Source organism: Saccopteryx bilineata, chromosome 5 (genome assembly GCF_036850765.1).
Source record: "Saccopteryx bilineata isolate mSacBil1 chromosome 5, mSacBil1_pri_phased_curated, whole genome shotgun sequence".
Classification (NCBI taxonomy): Eukaryota; Metazoa; Chordata; class Mammalia; order Chiroptera; family Emballonuridae; genus Saccopteryx; species Saccopteryx bilineata.
This window is the reverse complement of record NC_089494.1, coordinates 35,401,662-35,419,859: the sequence shown is the minus strand read 5'-3', so window position 1 is coordinate 35,419,859 and position 18,198 is coordinate 35,401,662. Positions and strand designations below refer to the sequence as shown.

Sequence of the window (18,198 nt, the reverse complement as noted above, 5' to 3'; positions counted from 1 at the left end):
GTGATAACCTGGGTGCCAGCTTTTTAAATACTTATTATATTGTTTTGGAACTCTGGAATTCATAGGGCAAAAATACTCCCAAATTTAAATTCAAAGCAGTGCCATTCTGAAAGTCTGAAAAGGCATTTTTTTTTAGATTTGCTGACAATGATTTAATCAGCAGATGTCACTATGTAATACTTGAGAGCACCCCTACCACATTGCCTCATTTCTGGAAAAGCGGAGTGTGCCGCTGGCATCGTAACATAGAAATATTTATGGTAATTCTGAATTTTGTTTAATGAAAATAATCCTTTTTTTTTTACTTCCAGTGCTTATTAAAAGTTTGCCTTTGATTGAGCATTCTTTGCTTTTGTTTTTGTTGTCTTTTCTTTTTTCTCCCCAGCATCATTGACAAAGAAGTTTCGTTAATGGCAGAAATGGATAAAGTTAAAGAAGAAGCCAGTAAGTAGACACCTGGTTGTTGGGTTAGAAGCTCCCAGTCAGAAGCAACCTGTAGATCAGGCTGACAGCGATATGGGTTCTGAGTCAGGTCCTAAAATTCACATAGTGACCCTGGCTCACGAGCTCTGTAATCTTAGGGAAGTCACTTCGCCCCAGAAACTCAGTAACCTCGTTTGGCAAAGGAGAGTGGTAGCACCCACTGAGCAGGTGGCTGAGTCGATACTCAGCAAACAGTAGGTATCAGCTGAGCTATTTAAAGTCCAAAGGGACTTTGGTGAATATATTGGACTAACTATAGTAGTTTAAATGGGTTTAAAATGACATTAAATTTTAAAACTTTTAAGCCTTCACAACTTACAAATCTTGCTGTGCAGCTTACACAGTCCTTTTCACTCGGCCTCTTTTAGGTTCAACTAACTCGAGTTTAACAAATAAAATTCCCCTAAAATTTAGCACCATATGAAACTCACTTTAATTCCTCTTATGATTTTGAATAACATTTTAAATTTAATATATCTGATTTTTTTTCCGAGTACTTCAGATGTTTCAGGAGCCAAATGCACAAACCTAATGGGTGAAGTATTCCAAGCTTTTAAACAACTCTTATAAGAGTAATAATTCAAACTTAAAGATGTACTCAATGAAGTTTTCTTAAATCACTCCAATTCTCTTCACAAACTTAGTCAAATTTGCCAACACCTGCCATCTTGACACCTCAAAAGAAAATGAATTACGTTTTAAATTGAAATCACAAGTAAGATTGCTTAATGCACCAAATACTCTCTTTAAATGATGAACACACGCAGACAATCTTGATCATTGCATGACTTTTCCTAATTTTAACACAAAATAGTAGCACTCTGGGTTTGATTCATTTTATTATCTTTATAGTTACTTCTAAAACTTTCCACTGTTGTGAAGTTACTCAACAGCTAGTAAGGCAGATTTACCATCTCATGTGTCGAAAATTTCAGCTGAGACAAGATTGATTGCACAGTCAGGTTCAACACGAGCCACAAATGGACACGCAGCCCCCTCATTATGTAACTCAGTCAACTCCATTAATAGGAACCCTAAGACCATATTTTAAAGCTGAGATTTACTCTTACAATTCTTTTCTCCTGGGCATTTTAAATTCTTCATCTTTACTGAATTTGTATCTCATGAGTTAGATAAACTCATGAGATAAAACCCCAACCAGGTTTCAGCTAACTTCCCTTTTCTCTTTGACTGCAATGCATTTTTTACCAGAATGAAGGATCAGACCAGATTCTTCCTTCTTTCTGTATTTTTCTCACCTGGCCCTTGGCCATAGTTCAGTAATCCCTTTATGAAAAATAGCTATCGTTACTTTTGTTACCCAATTTTTCTAAATAATTTTAAACAACATTTTAGACTCTAACATAGAGCAGGTTTTATTAAATAAAACTGAAAGCGATCCAGGGTTAGGCTGTGGAATGTCTAGGCAGTGACACCATCCCTTTGACTGAGACATTGTTTTATTCTTAAGTAATTTGTTAGTTTCTTTAGTAAAAGTAGATTTCCACAGGACGAGATTTTCCCTGTTTCTCAGGTAAAGCTTATTTTTCCTTTTCAGTTTCACGTCCTATTGATAAAAATGCTAAGAACTCACACAAACAAAATTTTTCTTTAGCACCAACACAGAAAGTTGCTAGCACATCACTTTGTAAGAGGTTAACAAAAGACCTGAGATTTCATATGTTCATTCTTTCTTCTTGGAACAATATTAAGTGTCAAGACCTGTGGAATTCAGAGCATCTCTGGAGAGCATTCCCGTTTTTACATCTCATTCAATGAGTAAACATTTACTGCGTGCTTCCTTGTGTGCTAAGCACTGTTAGTGACTGGGATAAACAGCAAACAGTGACCTACAGGAGCTGGCAGGCTAGCTGAAACAGCTAGATTGGTTGATAGGAGTCACCTGACTTCCCAAAGGTTTTAGAACCACCCAGAGTCCTGGGGAAGCCCGTTCTTATGCACTGGAGGCAAGCAGAACTGAGTTTAAATCCAAGTTCTACCCATTTATTGGCTGTGTGACATTGAGCCATTTTGTTAATTTCTTAGAGTCTGTGGTCCCATATCAGAAAGGGGGGAATAAGAATAGTATCTATCTCCTCATTCAGCTATTGTAAAGATAAAATGAGAGAATGTGTCAGGCACCTAGCACAGTCCCTGACTCAGTGTGTGTGCACATGGGAAAAGCTCTGGTTAGTAAGAAGTTCGCCTGATCCTCTCTCATGACAGTAAGAAAGTGGAGGTCAGAGGGGTTACTCAGCAGCCCTCAGCTGACACGCTCAAGTCAACTATGTCTTCTCCACAGACAGAAGGAACCATGGACTCTCTCCCCACATAATACTGAACTGTCTTTACAGCCACCATCTTGAGCTTGCTTATCTACTGTCTCACGAGTATTTTGCATTTACTGCACATGGTATAACCATATTTCCTCAATTATAACATAAGCTCCCGTAACCCTCATGGCACATAACACAATTCTGAGAAGCCTATAGGTACTTCATAATGTTTGGTAAGCAAACCATTATAATTATTCAGTGTCTATAGGCTGTGGAATCCAATATTGGTGAACATTAGTATAATTACAAAACGAGGAAGCGTCATCTAAATGAATATATCTCACTTTATTAATGATATTTGTGGTTAGCCTTTGTTGAGTGGACTATACTAAACTTCACATAGTTACTTCATTTAGTTTTACAATAACCCTACAGGGTGTGTGTGGTTATTACATTTTACAGACGGAGAAACTGGCCTCGTGGTTGTGCTTGGGGTCTCAGCTAGTGTGCACACCCAAGGGATCGCAGGCCCACGCAGAGGCCTGTTCTTAGAGTGCCAAGTTTACAAGAGATACGGGGAGAAAGCATTACTTTATATTAATAGGCACACAGATAGATTATGGAGTAAAATGCAAAATTCACAAGAATTTTTTTTAGGAATAAAAAGAATTTCAAAGATTCTTTGTGCTTGAAGAGCTACTTCTGCCCCAGCTCCTGCTTGAACCCCCCGCCCCGGGATTTCAAGTACACCCAGTGCTAAGGAGTGTTATTTGAGACACCCTAAAACTGTCCATGGTTCAAAGCAATAGAGCAAGCTTCCAATGTGTTTTTTAAAACTTGAAGGAACTTATAAATCCTGTTGAGAAAATGAATTTCAGCATTCCAGATACTGTTTATAGAAGTACCTAAATAACATTAAGTTCCAAATGCAATGAAACCCTAAAGAAACTGTCCCCCTCTAAAGATTTATGAAAGGGTGATGCTTTCGAAACATACATATTCTATTTTAAATTTTAGGATCAATGAATTTTAGGATCTGATCTGGGTTTTGTTTTTCCTTTTTATTTCTATGATTGATGTTCTTGAGGTGAAAATGCTGCCTCCCCCCAAAGAATTTTGGCTTTAGATCTCAAGTTTGAAGGTGTTCTCATAAGGAAAGTCTTTGAAATGTTAATGAGACGATATGTAAAACTCATCCCCACATTTGCTGATGCAACATACTCATTTCCATGTACATTTGCATGAGTGTAAACTAAGACTTTATTGGTGATCTTGCACCTGCATTCCTATTTTAGGGCCCATTTATATCTGTTTCTACAAAATCTTTTGTTTGGGGTGAATGCCTAAGTTCTATTTAATCAAAAAGAACAATTGCCCCTAATTGTTACCGGTTCCACGAATGATCCATTAAGAAAAGTTGGGTCTGTTTAACTGTGTAGTCTCTCTGGGTCTGCTGACCTCTATACCAGCTGTTTGTCAAGTCTGGGCCTTCCGAAATTTTGTTTTTTTCTTCTTTGCAAGAAGAAAGTACTTTGGTTCATCTTTTTACTCAAAAATAATTTTCTCTTGCTCCAGACATAAGTCCCATCCATGGGTTGAATTATAATGGCAAACAAATAATCAAAGGTATGAGTCCTGGACATTCTTAAGTGGCTCCTTGTAGAAAAGGAACTTCTATCCTTCTCTGCATAGTCCTTTTAAGTAAGGGATCTGTTCACTCACTCAATTCTTCATTCAGCAAACATACGGGGCACCCACTGTGTACCTGCCCCTCAGTGTTGTGGACACAAATGACTACACGTACAGTCTCTGCTGTGATTGAGGATGCCTGTTATAGAGGCTAGGCAGGTAATGTTCATCAGCTGAACAGGGCAGGGAGGGACGAGGCATGCTGAGAGCCGTGCTGAGAGCTATGCTTCACCTGAAAAAGGCAACGAGTTCTCAGCTCCGGCCAGTTGTTGCCATATGGGAGTGCTTGCTGGCTATGGCCAGAAATCCCAATATTTTAAGAGAAGCCAGAAATCCAGCTTTCAAATGGACTCTTCTAATTTTCAAATGTGAGCAGTTAATTTGAAAAATTAACTTGTCATGTGTGGATCAAACAAAACATATGTACTCTGTAGCCAAACGTGATAATGGATCATCTTTTTTTGTCCTCTGTTCTGACTGGGTAACCTGGAACCTCATTCAGTAATATACTGCCTATGTTCAGATGAAAATTCCCTTCACTTTCATCACTGGGACAGATTTTTCTCTGGCTCTTCTGCATTCTGAAAGACTGCCAGGCACAGATCAGCCCCTGCCCAGCTACATGGTGGTGTGAGTTGGAGGCAGGGAGCCCTGGGAAATCAAAGCATAATTAGAGAAGTTTGGCAGATGATACGGCTTTATGAACTATAGGTTTCTTACTGCCATCTCAGCATTGATATCGGCATGAAAAGGTAATGTTTCTCAGTCTGTCTGAAGAATGGTTTATGTTTTGCATGAACTCAACTCCTGATTGCTTCTGAACTTCTTTTGGGGTTTTAGGGTGACTTTTTGACATTTATAAATTAAGGACTCTGATGATGAGAAATCACATTGTTTGGCTTTGCATGTATGTATGCTGTGAATCAGGTCTAATGCAACAGTTGACCTTTGATCAGCCAAGAATGGAATGTAAATTTAAAGTGCATATTATCTTAGGGAAGTGAACCTCTCCTTTCTTATAATTCAAAATATTTGTCCAAAAGAAATGAAGGCATTTTATATGTGGCTTCACGTGAAGAACTATAAATCTATCTATTGAAAGATCAGACTTCATATTTAAATCTCACCCCATAGGTTCATATTCATTGCTTTTGAGTTCCATGATCTTATGGGAAATACACACACACACACACACACACACACAAATTAACTCATGGGCCACTACATCTACTTGAACCTTTAGTTCATCTGACAGATATGTGAAATGTGGTACCAGAGAGCTCCCTGGGGTCTTTGCCACATGTATAGATGCTGAAGAGTGCACACAAATCCAGTTCAAAAGGGATTCTACTCACCCTTGAGGTGTTTTCCGTGGGACATGTATAGCAAAGACAGGACACTCTGGTCAGGAACTTATTTCTGATTGCAAAATAGAAACATATCTGCAGAATATCAAAACAAGATATTAGCTCACAAAAATCTAATCAAGTAAAACCTTTATGTCATACTCCTATAACACAGCAAGTTGCCCAAAACGAGTATGTGTGAAAATTCAGAAAGTCTGGCACCATTAGAATTTAATAGTACAGCACATAGAATGGGTTTTGCTTAAGGGACTCCCTGTTTTTGCAATACCATTAAGCTAGGAATTTAATAAGTATCTTTTTTAGAAATAGCCATTAGTAATACACACATTTCAAAGTCCAAATTAAGTGAGTGAGATCAGACCCCAGTGAGGAAAATGAAGGCTGTGGGTGTCCAGTGAATCAGAAGGCTCAGAGTTGGTGGGTAAGGACATACAGAAATAGGTGGTTGGTAATGAGCGTCATTGGCAAACCCACCTCGATGACCAACTCCGAAAACATAGTCATGGTCCAACAGAGTGATCACTCTGTGGAAGGAGAACTGATTCCAAGAAATTAGGTCATTGAATATGTTTAAATCTCTGGCCCTAACGTACTACTCCTTATTTGGCAGTGGAAATCCTGACTGCTCGTCAGAAGAAAGCAGAAGAACTAAAGAGACTTACTGATCTAGCCAGTCAGATGGCAGAGATGCAGCTGGCCGAACTCAGGGCAGAAATTAAGGTCAGTTCTAAACGATCGTAGCCTGAATCGTGAGCCACAGATCTGCTCTCCGTTGTGTTTGTATTGTACCCCTCGCTCTGCTCTCTGAGGACCTCACATCATAGTCCCAGCGCTCTCTAACAAGGCTAGAATAGAGAATGCAAGGGGGAAGAACTGTCTAATCCCTACATTTAAGTATGCTGTGGTGTGAAAGGACATACTAATACAGAGAGAGGTACAAGCTATTTTCTTAGTCTATTGGGACTGACCTAAATAAAAGGTATTCAACCATGAATTTTAGCAGAGATGGGAGATTATTACTTTCACCGTCTGTAATTTATGTGTACGTACGTATATAAGCACACCACGTAAACACACACCAAGTCTGAACATTATATAACAGTAGGGTTCTAAAGAATGTACAATATGTGGAGATGTCTTTCCTACATCCTTGTCTCGTCTTAGCTGCCCTTTTATTAAGGATATCACCACAAATATGTATTTATTAGAGTTCTTCAGTTGTAAGCAATAAAATCTGACCCTGCCTAACCTCAAGAACAAGTACAATTTGAAAGAATATGAGTGTAGCCCAGCAAAGCAGAGCACGAGCTGAAGACACTGGGCTACAGTCAGGCAGAAGCGTGGGTAAGGTAGGCAGCAGTGATCACCAGACAGGCTCCAGGGCGCCATCTGAGTGAGTGACCTCCAGACAGCGTCAGCCTTTGTGCCACCACACGCTTGATTCAAGTCCTAAAGAGAGATTTCGATTGGGGCCTCAGCTTGGGTCACACCCACCATTTAGCCGAGGGAGGTCTGAACTAACAGACTCACCAAGACTGTGGATCTTCAAAACCACGTTGGGGTACAGTTACCAGGAGGAGAAATGGTTACCAGAAAGGCAAAAACAAGTATCTACAATAAAATAGGAAGGTAGAGTTTATAAGTTTCCCCTTATTCTCTTTTTCCACCCAGTATACTAAACACACATACACACATATGTACACACACATGCACACCAGCTTCTGACCTGCCGTATTTCCCCATGTATAAGATGCACCTTTTTTTATTTTTTTTTGAAAAATTTGGGGTCTAAAAACTGGGTGCATCTTATATAGTGGCCGTAGGGTTTTTTTACTTGCATTTCCCTCTTTTTTGCGCTTGTTTTTGCGCTTGTTGAAGACAGTGATTCGTCATCAGATACAGATGAGGACAAGCAAATGGATGGGATTTTTGACAATGATAAGGAGCTGTATGAATTTTGTAATGAATAAAACTTGAGTTCGGGCCCTGGCCGGTTGGCTCAGTGGTAGAGCGTCGGCCTGGCGTGCAGAAGTCCCGGGTTCGATTCCCGGCCAGGGCACACAGGAGAAGCGCCCATCTGCTTCTCCACCCCTCCCCCTCTCCTTCCTCTCTGTCTCTCTCTTCCCCTCCCGCAGCCCAGGCTCCATTGGAGCAAAGATGACCCGGGCTCTGGGGATGGCTCCTTGGCCTCTGCCCCAGGCGCTAGAGTGGCTCTGGTCACGACAGAGCGATGCCCCGGAGGGGCAGAGCATCGCCCCCTGGTGGGCAGAGCGTTGCCCCCTGGTGGGCGTGCCGGGTGGATCCCGGTCCGGCACATGCGGGAGTCTGTCTGACTGTCTCTCCCCATTTCCAGCTTCAGAGAAATACTAAATAAATAAATAAATAAATAAATAAATAAATAAATAAACAACAAAAAACTTGAGTTCATTAACTTTATGTAATACATTTTTTTTCAAATTTCAGGTCCCAAAATTAAAGTGCGTCTTATACATGGGGAAATACAGTACTTCTTGGGAACTAGTGTTCTTTGAAGACACAGTGGCTACAGGCTTTATAAGTAGGACTGTCTGCTCGTGTGGGTGTGAAACTGGTTAGGTGTGGTGGAAAGTGGCGAGGGACTTTCCCAGCCCCTCCATTTTGCTTCAGCATGAAAAGGAATAGGGAAGTAAGGACCCCCATGCCCAGGGTCCTGAGCGGCTCTAGACGTCTTTTCTTCCTCACCCTCTCTTCTGGCCTTTGTTGCTCCTCACTCACTCACTCAATCTCCACAGCCTCCAAATTATTCTCCCCCCCTCACAGTCTGCCTCCAGCCTGGTCATCTACCCTAACACCAAAGTTATAGCCCTAGAGCAGGTCTGATCTTCCCCCGTGTGGCAGGATAAAAGCCACGGCTGGACTCCAGTACAGACCTAGTCTGACTTTTATCTCTCTTTAAGAGAACAAGAAGTGAGGAGTGTGAAGTTGCCAGCTTCCTGGTTTGTTGAAACGCATTCATCTTCCAAGTGTCATTTCTGCCTATCCCAACCCTACTGGACATAAAATGATTACTAACATGGGCTCTGAGGTGAAACAGTTTAGCTCTTGTACTCTTGGATAAATTAAATATTCTTAGGACCCCAGCTCCCCCTTTGTGAGATAGAGGTAATAATAGCACTGTCTTCATAATGCTTTGATCAAATGAAAATGAGATTATCTGTTAAGAATTTGGCCTTTTTTTATTATTATTATTAATATTCCAGCTCAAATGCTTTCTTTACATAACTCTCCATTCTCCTCTGTGGGAAATCATTTCTTCCTCTTTTATGTCTCTGAAGCACTTACCACATTCTATCCTAGATCCTATTTAGGGATGTGTTTCCCTCATCAGGTGGAAAACTCAAGGAGGAACTGAGTCATAGTTATTTCTCTATTTCTCACTCTTTCATCAACATATAAATCTTAATTTCAAATGAATTGAAAAATAATCTCTTTCCCACTTCCTTTAACAGCACTTGGAATTCTACCAAGATAATGTTTTCTAGTTACTAAAGGCCGTTTGGTTGGAATTCTGGTTCCCTATTGAAATAGAGATAGATGTCTAGGGAAGGCCGACATGCTTTCTCTTCAGGAGTCGTATTATCTGAACAAGCCACTGGCCAGAGTAGGAAGCATGCCCAAATGCAGCCCACAAACTTAACAACAGTCCATGAAATTCTAGAAGGAGGGCGAAAGGCTAAAGGTTAAATAGATGAGTCCAGCCTGACCAGGTGGTGGCGCAGGGGATAGAGAGTCAGACGGGGACTCAGAGGACCCAGGTTCGAGACCCCGAGGTGGCTGGCTTGAGCATGGGATCATAGACATGACTCCATCATTGCTAACTTGAGCCAAAAGGTCGCTGGCTTGAAGCCCAAGGTCGCTGGCTTGAGCAAAGGGTCACTTGCTCTGCTGTAGCTGCCCCATCAAGGCACATATGAGAAAGCAATCAACAACTAAGGAGCCGCAGTGAAGAATTGATGCTTTTTATCTCTCTCCTCCCTGTCTGTTCTATCTGTCCCTCTGTCTGTCTGTCTGTCTGTCTCTCTCTCTCATAAACAAACAAACAAACAAATAGATGAGTCCAGACAGACATGTTGCCTGTATCCCATTATGTTCTAAGCCCAGGCAGGGAAAAGACAGGATCTATATACATATGCTCCAGGCAGGTCGAAACCAAGGCTGGCTCGCCAGGTCCTCGCAGTGACAGAACTGGCGCCATCCCCTACCTGGTTAGCGCCATCGGTAATACCAGAAGAGCAGAGTGAACGCATCTGCAGCGCACCTCGGTCCCCTTACTCCTGGTTTACTTCTCTTTCTCCCAGCACTTTGTCAGCGAGCGTAAATATGATGAAGAGCTTGGGAAAGCTGCCCGATTCTCCTGTGACATTGAACAGCTAAAGGACCAAATCATGCTCTGCGGAGAAAGTGAGTGTTGCATACTTGCTGAATAATTCTGTATGAGTAATCCTGGTGGTGTTCAGCGCTGATATCGGAAATGTCAGAGCGTGGTCCCCTAGGGGGGAAAGTGAGGGCTAATGAGATTTAATGATCTAAGGTCATGACACGAGTCACTAGAAATGTCAAGATTTGAACTTAGAGTCTTCAAATGCCACTGCCCATCAGTGAATCCCCAGGATTTATTAAGCAGGACAGAACAGGTCGACCAGTTTATACCTTCTGCAAACTTTTCTCAAGTGTTGCCAAATAAACTGCCTCTCTCTTTTCAAATAGCCTGCTTCTACAGGAGGGACCTGTCACACTGACAGGAAGTCTTCCTAATAAGTCTGCAAACAATCGGCTACTGTCGCGAAGAGCCCAGCTGTCTTGTGCGTGCTGGCCTCTCCCTGGGTTCTGGGCCCAGTGAAGTCTGCAGATAATGAAAGACCTCACTTCAGCCATTAGCTTTAGTTCTGTTCGCTAGTAAGCCTTAATTAGAGCAGCTAATGTGCAACGGAACTGGCTGATCCTTTCCCCACACCCCAGCGCACTTCCAGGAAAGGTGGGAATGAGCACGAAAGTGGCTTTCAGGATGGCCACAAGGAGCAAAGGACGACTAGTGAGGGACATGGAATACCCACAGCCTCATAGTCAGTTGAAAATTTGAAATGGCTGCACTTTTTTTTTTTTTTTTTGGTCAAAGTGGAAACTGGGTTTTTTTCTGAATATAAAAAATATAAGCTTGATCTAAAAGTTATAGAACTACATTACATAGAATAGGACATGACTTTTGTGTATCCTTCATGTTTTTTATGCACATAAAGTCTACTGTATCAATTATATATTACATATATTATACTACATATTATAATTTGCTATACAACTCTACATAGTAATATAATTTGCTCTTATCATTTCATAATACATGATTGAACTTTTCCCATGCCAATATATTTTACCCATAATGTATTTAAGTAAAATGGACACAACTAGTCCCCTGGTTATGGACATTTAGGTTGCTTCCATTTTTTTACTGTTAAAATAACCACTGCTATGAGCATCCTTGTTCACGTGTCATCAGCAATTATCTGATTTTAATTGCTTTCTTTTTTTTCTGTATGTCCCCGCCCGATGAAAGAATCTGTCTGTTTGGCGTTCTCCACCCTCTGCTTTTGCCTGTCCCGTATCTAAGAAAGCAGTCCGGTTCATGATTGGAAATTTAACTACCCATCCTGAAGTTTTTACTTCAGCCTGATGCAAAGTGACCCTGTCACCGCTCTTAGGAGGGGGTGTACGACTTCATCCGCTTCCCTCCCTGGCACTCCCCGTGAAGGGGTGTACGACTTCCCCTGCTTCCCTCCCTGGCACTCCCCGTGAAGGGGTGTACGACTTCCCCTGCTTCCCTCCCTGGCACTCCCCGTGAAGGGGTGTACGACTTCCCCTGCTTCCCTCCCTGGCACCCCCGTGAAGGGGTGTACGACTTCCCCTGCTTCCCTCCCTGGCACTCCCCGTGAAGGGGTGTACGCTTTACCCGCTTCCCTCCCTGGCACTCCCCGTGAAGGGGTGTACGCTTTACCCGCTTCCCTCCCTGGCACTCCCCGTGAAGGGGTGTACGACTTCACCCGCTTCCCTCCCTGGCACTCCCCGTGAAGGGGTGTACGCTTCACCTGCTTCCCTCCCTGGCACCCCCGTGAAGGGGTGTACGCTTCACCCGCTTCCCTCCCTGGCACTCCCCGTGAAGGGGTGTACGACTTCACCCGCTCCCCTCCCTGGCACTCCCCGTGAAGGGGTGTACGCTTCACCCGCTCCCCTCCCTGGCACTCCCCGTGAAGGGGTGTACGACTTCACCCGTTCCCCTCCCTGGCACTCCCCGTGAAGGGGTGTACGCTTTACCCGCTTCCCTCCCTGGCACTCCCCGTGAAGGGGTGTACGACTTCACCCGCTTCCCTCCCTGGCACCCCTGTGAAGGGGTGTACGACTTCACCCGCTTCCCTCCCTGGCACTCCCCGTGAAGGGGTGTACGACTCCACCCGCTTCCCTCCCTGGCACTCCCCGTGAAGGGGTGTACGACTTCACCCGCTTCCCTCCCTGGCACTCCCCGTGAAGGGGTGTACGACTTCCCCTGCTTCCCTCCCTGGCACCCCCGTGAAGGGGTGTACGACTTCACCTGCTTCCCTCCCTGGCACTCCCCGTGAAGGGGTGTACGGTTCACCCGCTTCCCTCCCTGGCACTCCCCGTGAAGGGGTGTACGACTTCACCCGCTTCCCTCCCTGGCACTCGCCGTGAAGGGGTGTACGACTTCACCCGCTCCCCTCCCTGGCACCCCCCGTGACGTCTAGGGGGAGGAGCGATCCCTTACCCAATGGCAGGTGCCTGCATGAAGGACAGCCTCCGTTGGAGACAACAGTCTCAGAAGGCCCTTCCTTCTCAGCTTTGTTGAGAGCACACTGAAAGCCCACAGCTGATGAACCAGCAGTAGTGGTCCCTGAGCTGTAGGAAAGGAGGATCCCCCCCCCGAAACTGAGTCTAATGAAATCCCCGGGGGCTGTTTGCACAGCCCCAGCGGGCCGTCGCCCCTTTTACCTATAAAACAACCGGACCAGAGGCACATCCCTGTGCTTGCCATTTGTCATGTTCTCTGATCCCACTTGTCACTCCTAATCCTCTGCAAGAACCCTAGGATTAAGGCTGATCCAACACAGGTAGCAGAGAAAATTGCATCTAAAAATTGGTGACAATTTTAAGATTCAAAGGTCTCGCTTTACAGCCTGGCCATCAAATCCTAGTGACCCGTGAGAGGGAACCGTGACTTTATCCTTGGATTGATTCCCTCTGGCCTTGTGTCAGCATAATCACATAGAAATCACCCCATCAGAAACCACCCCTTTCAAAGCCAGCATGAACAGTGATAATAAACATTGAACAGACGTGCCTGAGTCTGGCAGGGACCTGTCTGATTAGCCTGCATTGACTGTAGTATTGGAATCGGTGCAGGTTTGCAGTGGGGCTGAAGAAAATGGGGTTGCTATCTGGCCAGATAATGTCACTGTAATGAAATAGAAAGGATGCGCTAGGGCACCTTTGGGCCTGGCGCTGTGTTCAGAGGATATGCACAACCCAGGTGACAAAGGTCCTGACACCCGTCATCACCCTAGTCTCATGCCCTCAGAACATCATGGCTCTGATGGGCCAAGTGTCCATGTACCTCCTGGTCCTTTAGGATCTCGGAGTGCCAGCTGGTCAAGGGATCTGACAGGGACAGCAAGAGCAGGTTTGATCATGGGGAACCAGGAGGAAGAGACATCTAGGGGCAGGACTGAGGGGCACTGCACCGTTGCATTATCCATCTTCCCTTGGTGGTTCTTGGCCTAAGGAATAATATTAGAATTGCTCAGATAGGTCTTATTTCCTACAAACGTCTCCCAACTTGAGTGATTATGCTGTAATCACAGTTAAGTGATTCTCACAGAAGAAATTGGGTAGTCTCCAAGCACTGAGGTGCCCTTTCAAATGACATCTTTAAAAATAAAAACTTTTCTGAGTGTTTTTATGAAGTTCCTGCCTGTCTCCATCTCCTCCTGATGGGGTACTGAGGCAGCCTTGTTTGTGGCACCGCCCTGAATGCCTTGTGCTCTCCTGTTGCAGTTACACATCCAAAGAACAACTATTCCTCAAGAACTCCCTGCAGCTCCCTGCTGCCGCTGCTGACCGCTCACACAGCAGCCTCTGGGAAACAGAGTAACTTTACCCGAAAATCGTCCAATCACAACAAGCCCTCCGAGGGTAAAATGGCAAACCCCAAAATGGCGGGCAACCTTCCCAGCACCATGGACAGCTCTCACCAGACCATGCCGCCTAATAAGCAGGTAAGCGCTCTGGGGAGGCTTCTCGGGTTACCTCCAGGGGTCCTGCGGACCCTCGTCTTTGGGGCGAGGAAGAACTACTCATTTGCAGAGGAAGAAACAGAGCTTTCTGGGCTCCCACCTAGACCCTCCCACCCATAGCAGCACGGCCTGGCCTCGGGGCCTCCACCTGCCTGACTTGCCTCACGGGCCTCCCTGGTCCGTCCAGCCCACATTTCATATGGCCCTTCCATGTGAAGGAAGTGGCCTTTGTTCATTCCTAACCGCATCCGCAAACAGTCCGCCTAACTGCAGCAGCTCCGAGTGCAACCACCCCCAGGCCCCCCGTAACTGGCCCACATGCAGAAGGGTCAAGCACAGACACGGGGACAAGATTCAGAACCTGGTTTCTGTCACAGTGAGTGTGGGAGGACATCCGGCATTCATTACCTAAGATTCTTTCATTCTCGCTTACGTTTAGTATCAGTATGAAGCCAAAGTTAGTCCAGAGTTCTCTCTCTTCTCTTGGGCTTTCAGTAAAGAGAACACATTTCAAAATGGCATGCTAGTTTGTCCCCTAAAAATACAAGCATCCAACAGGCAGTCTTCTGCTTCGCCACTGTCTCTGTGAGAAGTGATTTCCCCCTTATCATTAGAGGCTGAACAAGAAACGGGATTTGATGGTACAGAAGCCGGCATGCTATAAAGACATTTCAGCTTTCCAAAACACTGGTGTTCTAATGAGCGCCCTGTTGGGTTTCATGGTCTCAGTCTTTTAGAAGTCACACTAATGACACTGACAGGCATTCCTCTGTCCCTGAATGTCTTCATGAACTTTAAAGTCACACTTTAACAAGGAACGTTTTGTATATGCCTAGCTTTAAGATCATAATCAGATCTGTTTTCCTTGTAATCCAAATACATCTTCACAGCATTTGTTCTTTGCTCATTATGAAAGCTCATACTAAAAGTCTAAAATTTTAGTCTGAGCTCCCCTTGCACAATCTCTTTAAAACCAAAAGAGGCCAGATTAAATGCTATCCACATAACTATTTTTTAATTCCCTGTTTTACTATTTTTCAGCAGAACATTGCAGGCAATGGCTCATTTAAGTTGAAATATATTTATACATATAAACTAGAAGACTGTCAACCTGGCCAGCAAGGGTCTTGAGCTGGGCCCTGTGTTTTAGAGTAACCCTGGTCCTCCCCCAGCCATGAGCCTCCCTACAGAGCGAGCCCAGGGTGTGACTACCCAAAATCTGTACTCTCCCTCCTGGAAAGTGCTCCAAATACTTGAGATCCTGTAATTCTGTACCCAAACGGTAGAGCCTGCCCTCTCTTTTCGGACCACTTCCTTGCGTACAGCATCTCGCGAGCAGACCACACTACCAGTCTGCACACTCCTAGTCCAAAGATGATTATTTGTGAGGATGAGCACGAAGTTTAGGTGTGCAGGCTGGAGTGGCCCATTCATGTGCGCAAGGGCCCCTCACAATGTGTGATGGAGCCAGAGGTGGGAGTATGGTGGGAAGACACCATAGCCAAGCAGATGCCATGTGGGCCTGCCTTTGTGCTCTGGAGCCAGAGGTGGGAGTATGGTGGGAAGACACCATAGCCAAGCAGGTGCTATGTGGGCCTGCCTTTGTGCTCTGGCCCTGAGCCCAGAACTGTTAGGGCGGAGTCTGCCCTAAACCTGTACCTTCCAGTCACAGTGCACAAATTACAAACTTTATATATAAACCTAACTCACAGAATTACACGTTTTAGTAATAGGAGTTTGATTTTCATTCATTAAAGGTCTGTGTTCATCTAACAACCTATCTGTGAATCTTGTCAGGAGTCAATATGTAAGGTGGGAATGGCCTCACCGTTTCCTAACAAAAGACCTTTGACAAGTCCCTTAACTTTATCTTCCTCCTCTATAAAATGAAACAAAAAATAGCAACTATCTTAAAGCCTGATGATTGTGATGATAAATGAGATGGCACCTGGCACATGATGAACGCTCTGTAAATGTTGGCTGTTGTTGGCCCCGAGTAACTGGTAAACCTTGCCCTTCAGCGGCAGACACACTAGCCCACTACTTCCTTCTGCGCATCCCTCCTGTGCTTGGGGGCCGATGTGTCGGAGGGGGCTAGCCTTTCACTGTGACGTTCAAAATTCGTTGGCTGAGAACTGCAACAGTTAGAAAAAGAACCAGTGACCCCAATGAAAATACACATTCCCTCCACATCCCACCAGAACACACCTCATCCCTCTGTTTACCCAAGACAATATTTCTGAACTGTGATATTTATTTTGAAATAATATAGAAAAAAAGAACTGTTTTAGAGAAAAAAAATTACAAACAAAATTTTACATTTTTTCTCATATATGTAATGAGAATTTATATACATAATCTATATGGAATGTCCCCAGAATTTTCATCCTAGAGAATCATCAATGCCCTGCCTCTGGGTTATACTTTATTCTGTTACATTTTAAGTTTACTTTATTTGGCCTGGTTTTAGAATTGTCTGTCTTAGGCCTCTATAACCTCTGTTTCAACATCAGTAATATCCTTGGAGTTCCATTTATAAGACAGTCCACTATTCTTTTAAGCTTAAGGATTTCATCCACTTGACCTCATTTGCATATGTTGTCATATTCGTCTGGGATGTAAATAAAGCTTACTGGCAGCTTGAAGACTTGGTTTCTGTGATGTCTACCGATGTCACAAGCAATTTGTTGGCATCTAATACCTATCTCTTTTTTTCTTTTTTTTTCTTTTTTTTTTTTTTTTTTTTGGTAGAATGGGTCTTCTAGCCAAAGACGAAGATTTAACCCACAGTATCACAACCGGCTAAATGGGTCCAGCAAGCCGCAGGGCGTCGGTAATGAAGCAGACCCGATGGGGAAGGGCAGCAACCGCCACGAACACAGACGACAGCCTCACAACGGCTTCCGTCCCAAAAACAAAGGGGGCGTCAAAAATCAAGAGGCCTCCTTGGGGACAAAGGCCCCCGAGGCCCCTGTCCACTCGGAAAAGCCGCGGCGAAGGCAGCACCCCGCGGACCACGCGGAGGCCAGGCCTTTCCGGGGTAACGTCTCCCGGGTGTCACAGTGCAACCTCTGTCCCACGAGAATAGAAGTCTCCACAGATGCTGCGGTCCTCTCAGTCCCAGCTGTGACGTTGGTGGCCTGAGCTAGCAGACAAAAAAAGCAGTTCTCACTCAGTTTTGGTTCCCTGCCCGAGGTGCTGACCCAATTCGCTGCCAAAAGAGAGTCAATCAGAATAGACAAACCCTGTACGGTTGTGTCACCCTCTCTTAATCATTTTTACTAATTCTAGTAATCAGCGCTAGCTTGCTTCATACCTTCCATGGCTTTGCTTGATCTGTTGATGCTTTTTCTCATCAAGACGTTGCAGCCGTTTAGCCAGGCAGTATTTACTCATTTGTTAGGAAAATCAACACGTGGCTCAAGATCCGAGGCTTGGTAGCAGCCTCTGTTGTAGCAGTGATGTCAGTCCATTGGTCGTATTTAGAGAGTTAATGTTGAAAAAAATAAATTCTTATTGATCAGACAAACATGATCTGCTGAAGACACATGCGCTTTTGTAGAATTTAACATCTGGTGTTTTTCTGAAATATATATATATACATATATTGCTTTATTTGAAACAAATTAAAATATGCTGCATTTGATACCTGGCTTGTTTCTTTTATCGATGCTCACTTTTTATTAAATGTATGTGTAATACTTCCAAGAAAACTAGAGGTGTGGCACAGAGCTTTATACAATACTGTTTCTCTTGGGACAAGTATCCTTTCAGAAAAAGCAATGGCCCACAATGGCCCCTGCCAGTACCTTACACACATACAGATGGATGTTACCTCAGTCATCTTAGAGACTGTGGCAGTTTGGAATCTTCGTTGCAAGTGACATAAACCTCAGCTCAGCCTAGCTTAAAACAATGAAAATTGATTGGTTCAGTGACCGAAAAATCCAGTCTCAAAGTACGGCTTGGGTCCAATTTGATCAGGGCTTTCTCTCAATGATGATCTTAGTGTTCCCTTCCTCCTTAGGCTGACATTGTATTCAGAAT

General features: G+C 44.1%; 1 protein-coding gene across 6 annotated transcripts in view; it reads left to right on the top strand.

The window, feature by feature from the left end:
- The window catches only part of SPATS2L (spermatogenesis associated serine rich 2 like), a 179,857-nt gene extending 162,060 nt beyond the window's left edge, over positions 1 to 17,797 (top strand). For all 6 annotated transcript variants that reach the window (XM_066280796.1, XM_066280800.1, XM_066280799.1 and 3 more), the window contains 5 exons: positions 386 to 444; positions 6,426 to 6,535; positions 10,153 to 10,255; positions 13,913 to 14,133; positions 16,903 to 17,797. In XM_066280796.1, the coding sequence (XP_066136893.1) occupies positions 386 to 444; positions 6,426 to 6,535; positions 10,153 to 10,255; positions 13,913 to 14,133; positions 16,903 to 17,295 (886 nt within the window). In that variant the 3' untranslated portion in view covers positions 17,296 to 17,797. The remainder of the gene's footprint in view (positions 1 to 385; positions 445 to 6,425; positions 6,536 to 10,152; positions 10,256 to 13,912; positions 14,134 to 16,902) is intronic.
- The last annotated feature ends 401 nt before the right edge of the window (positions 17,798 to 18,198 follow it).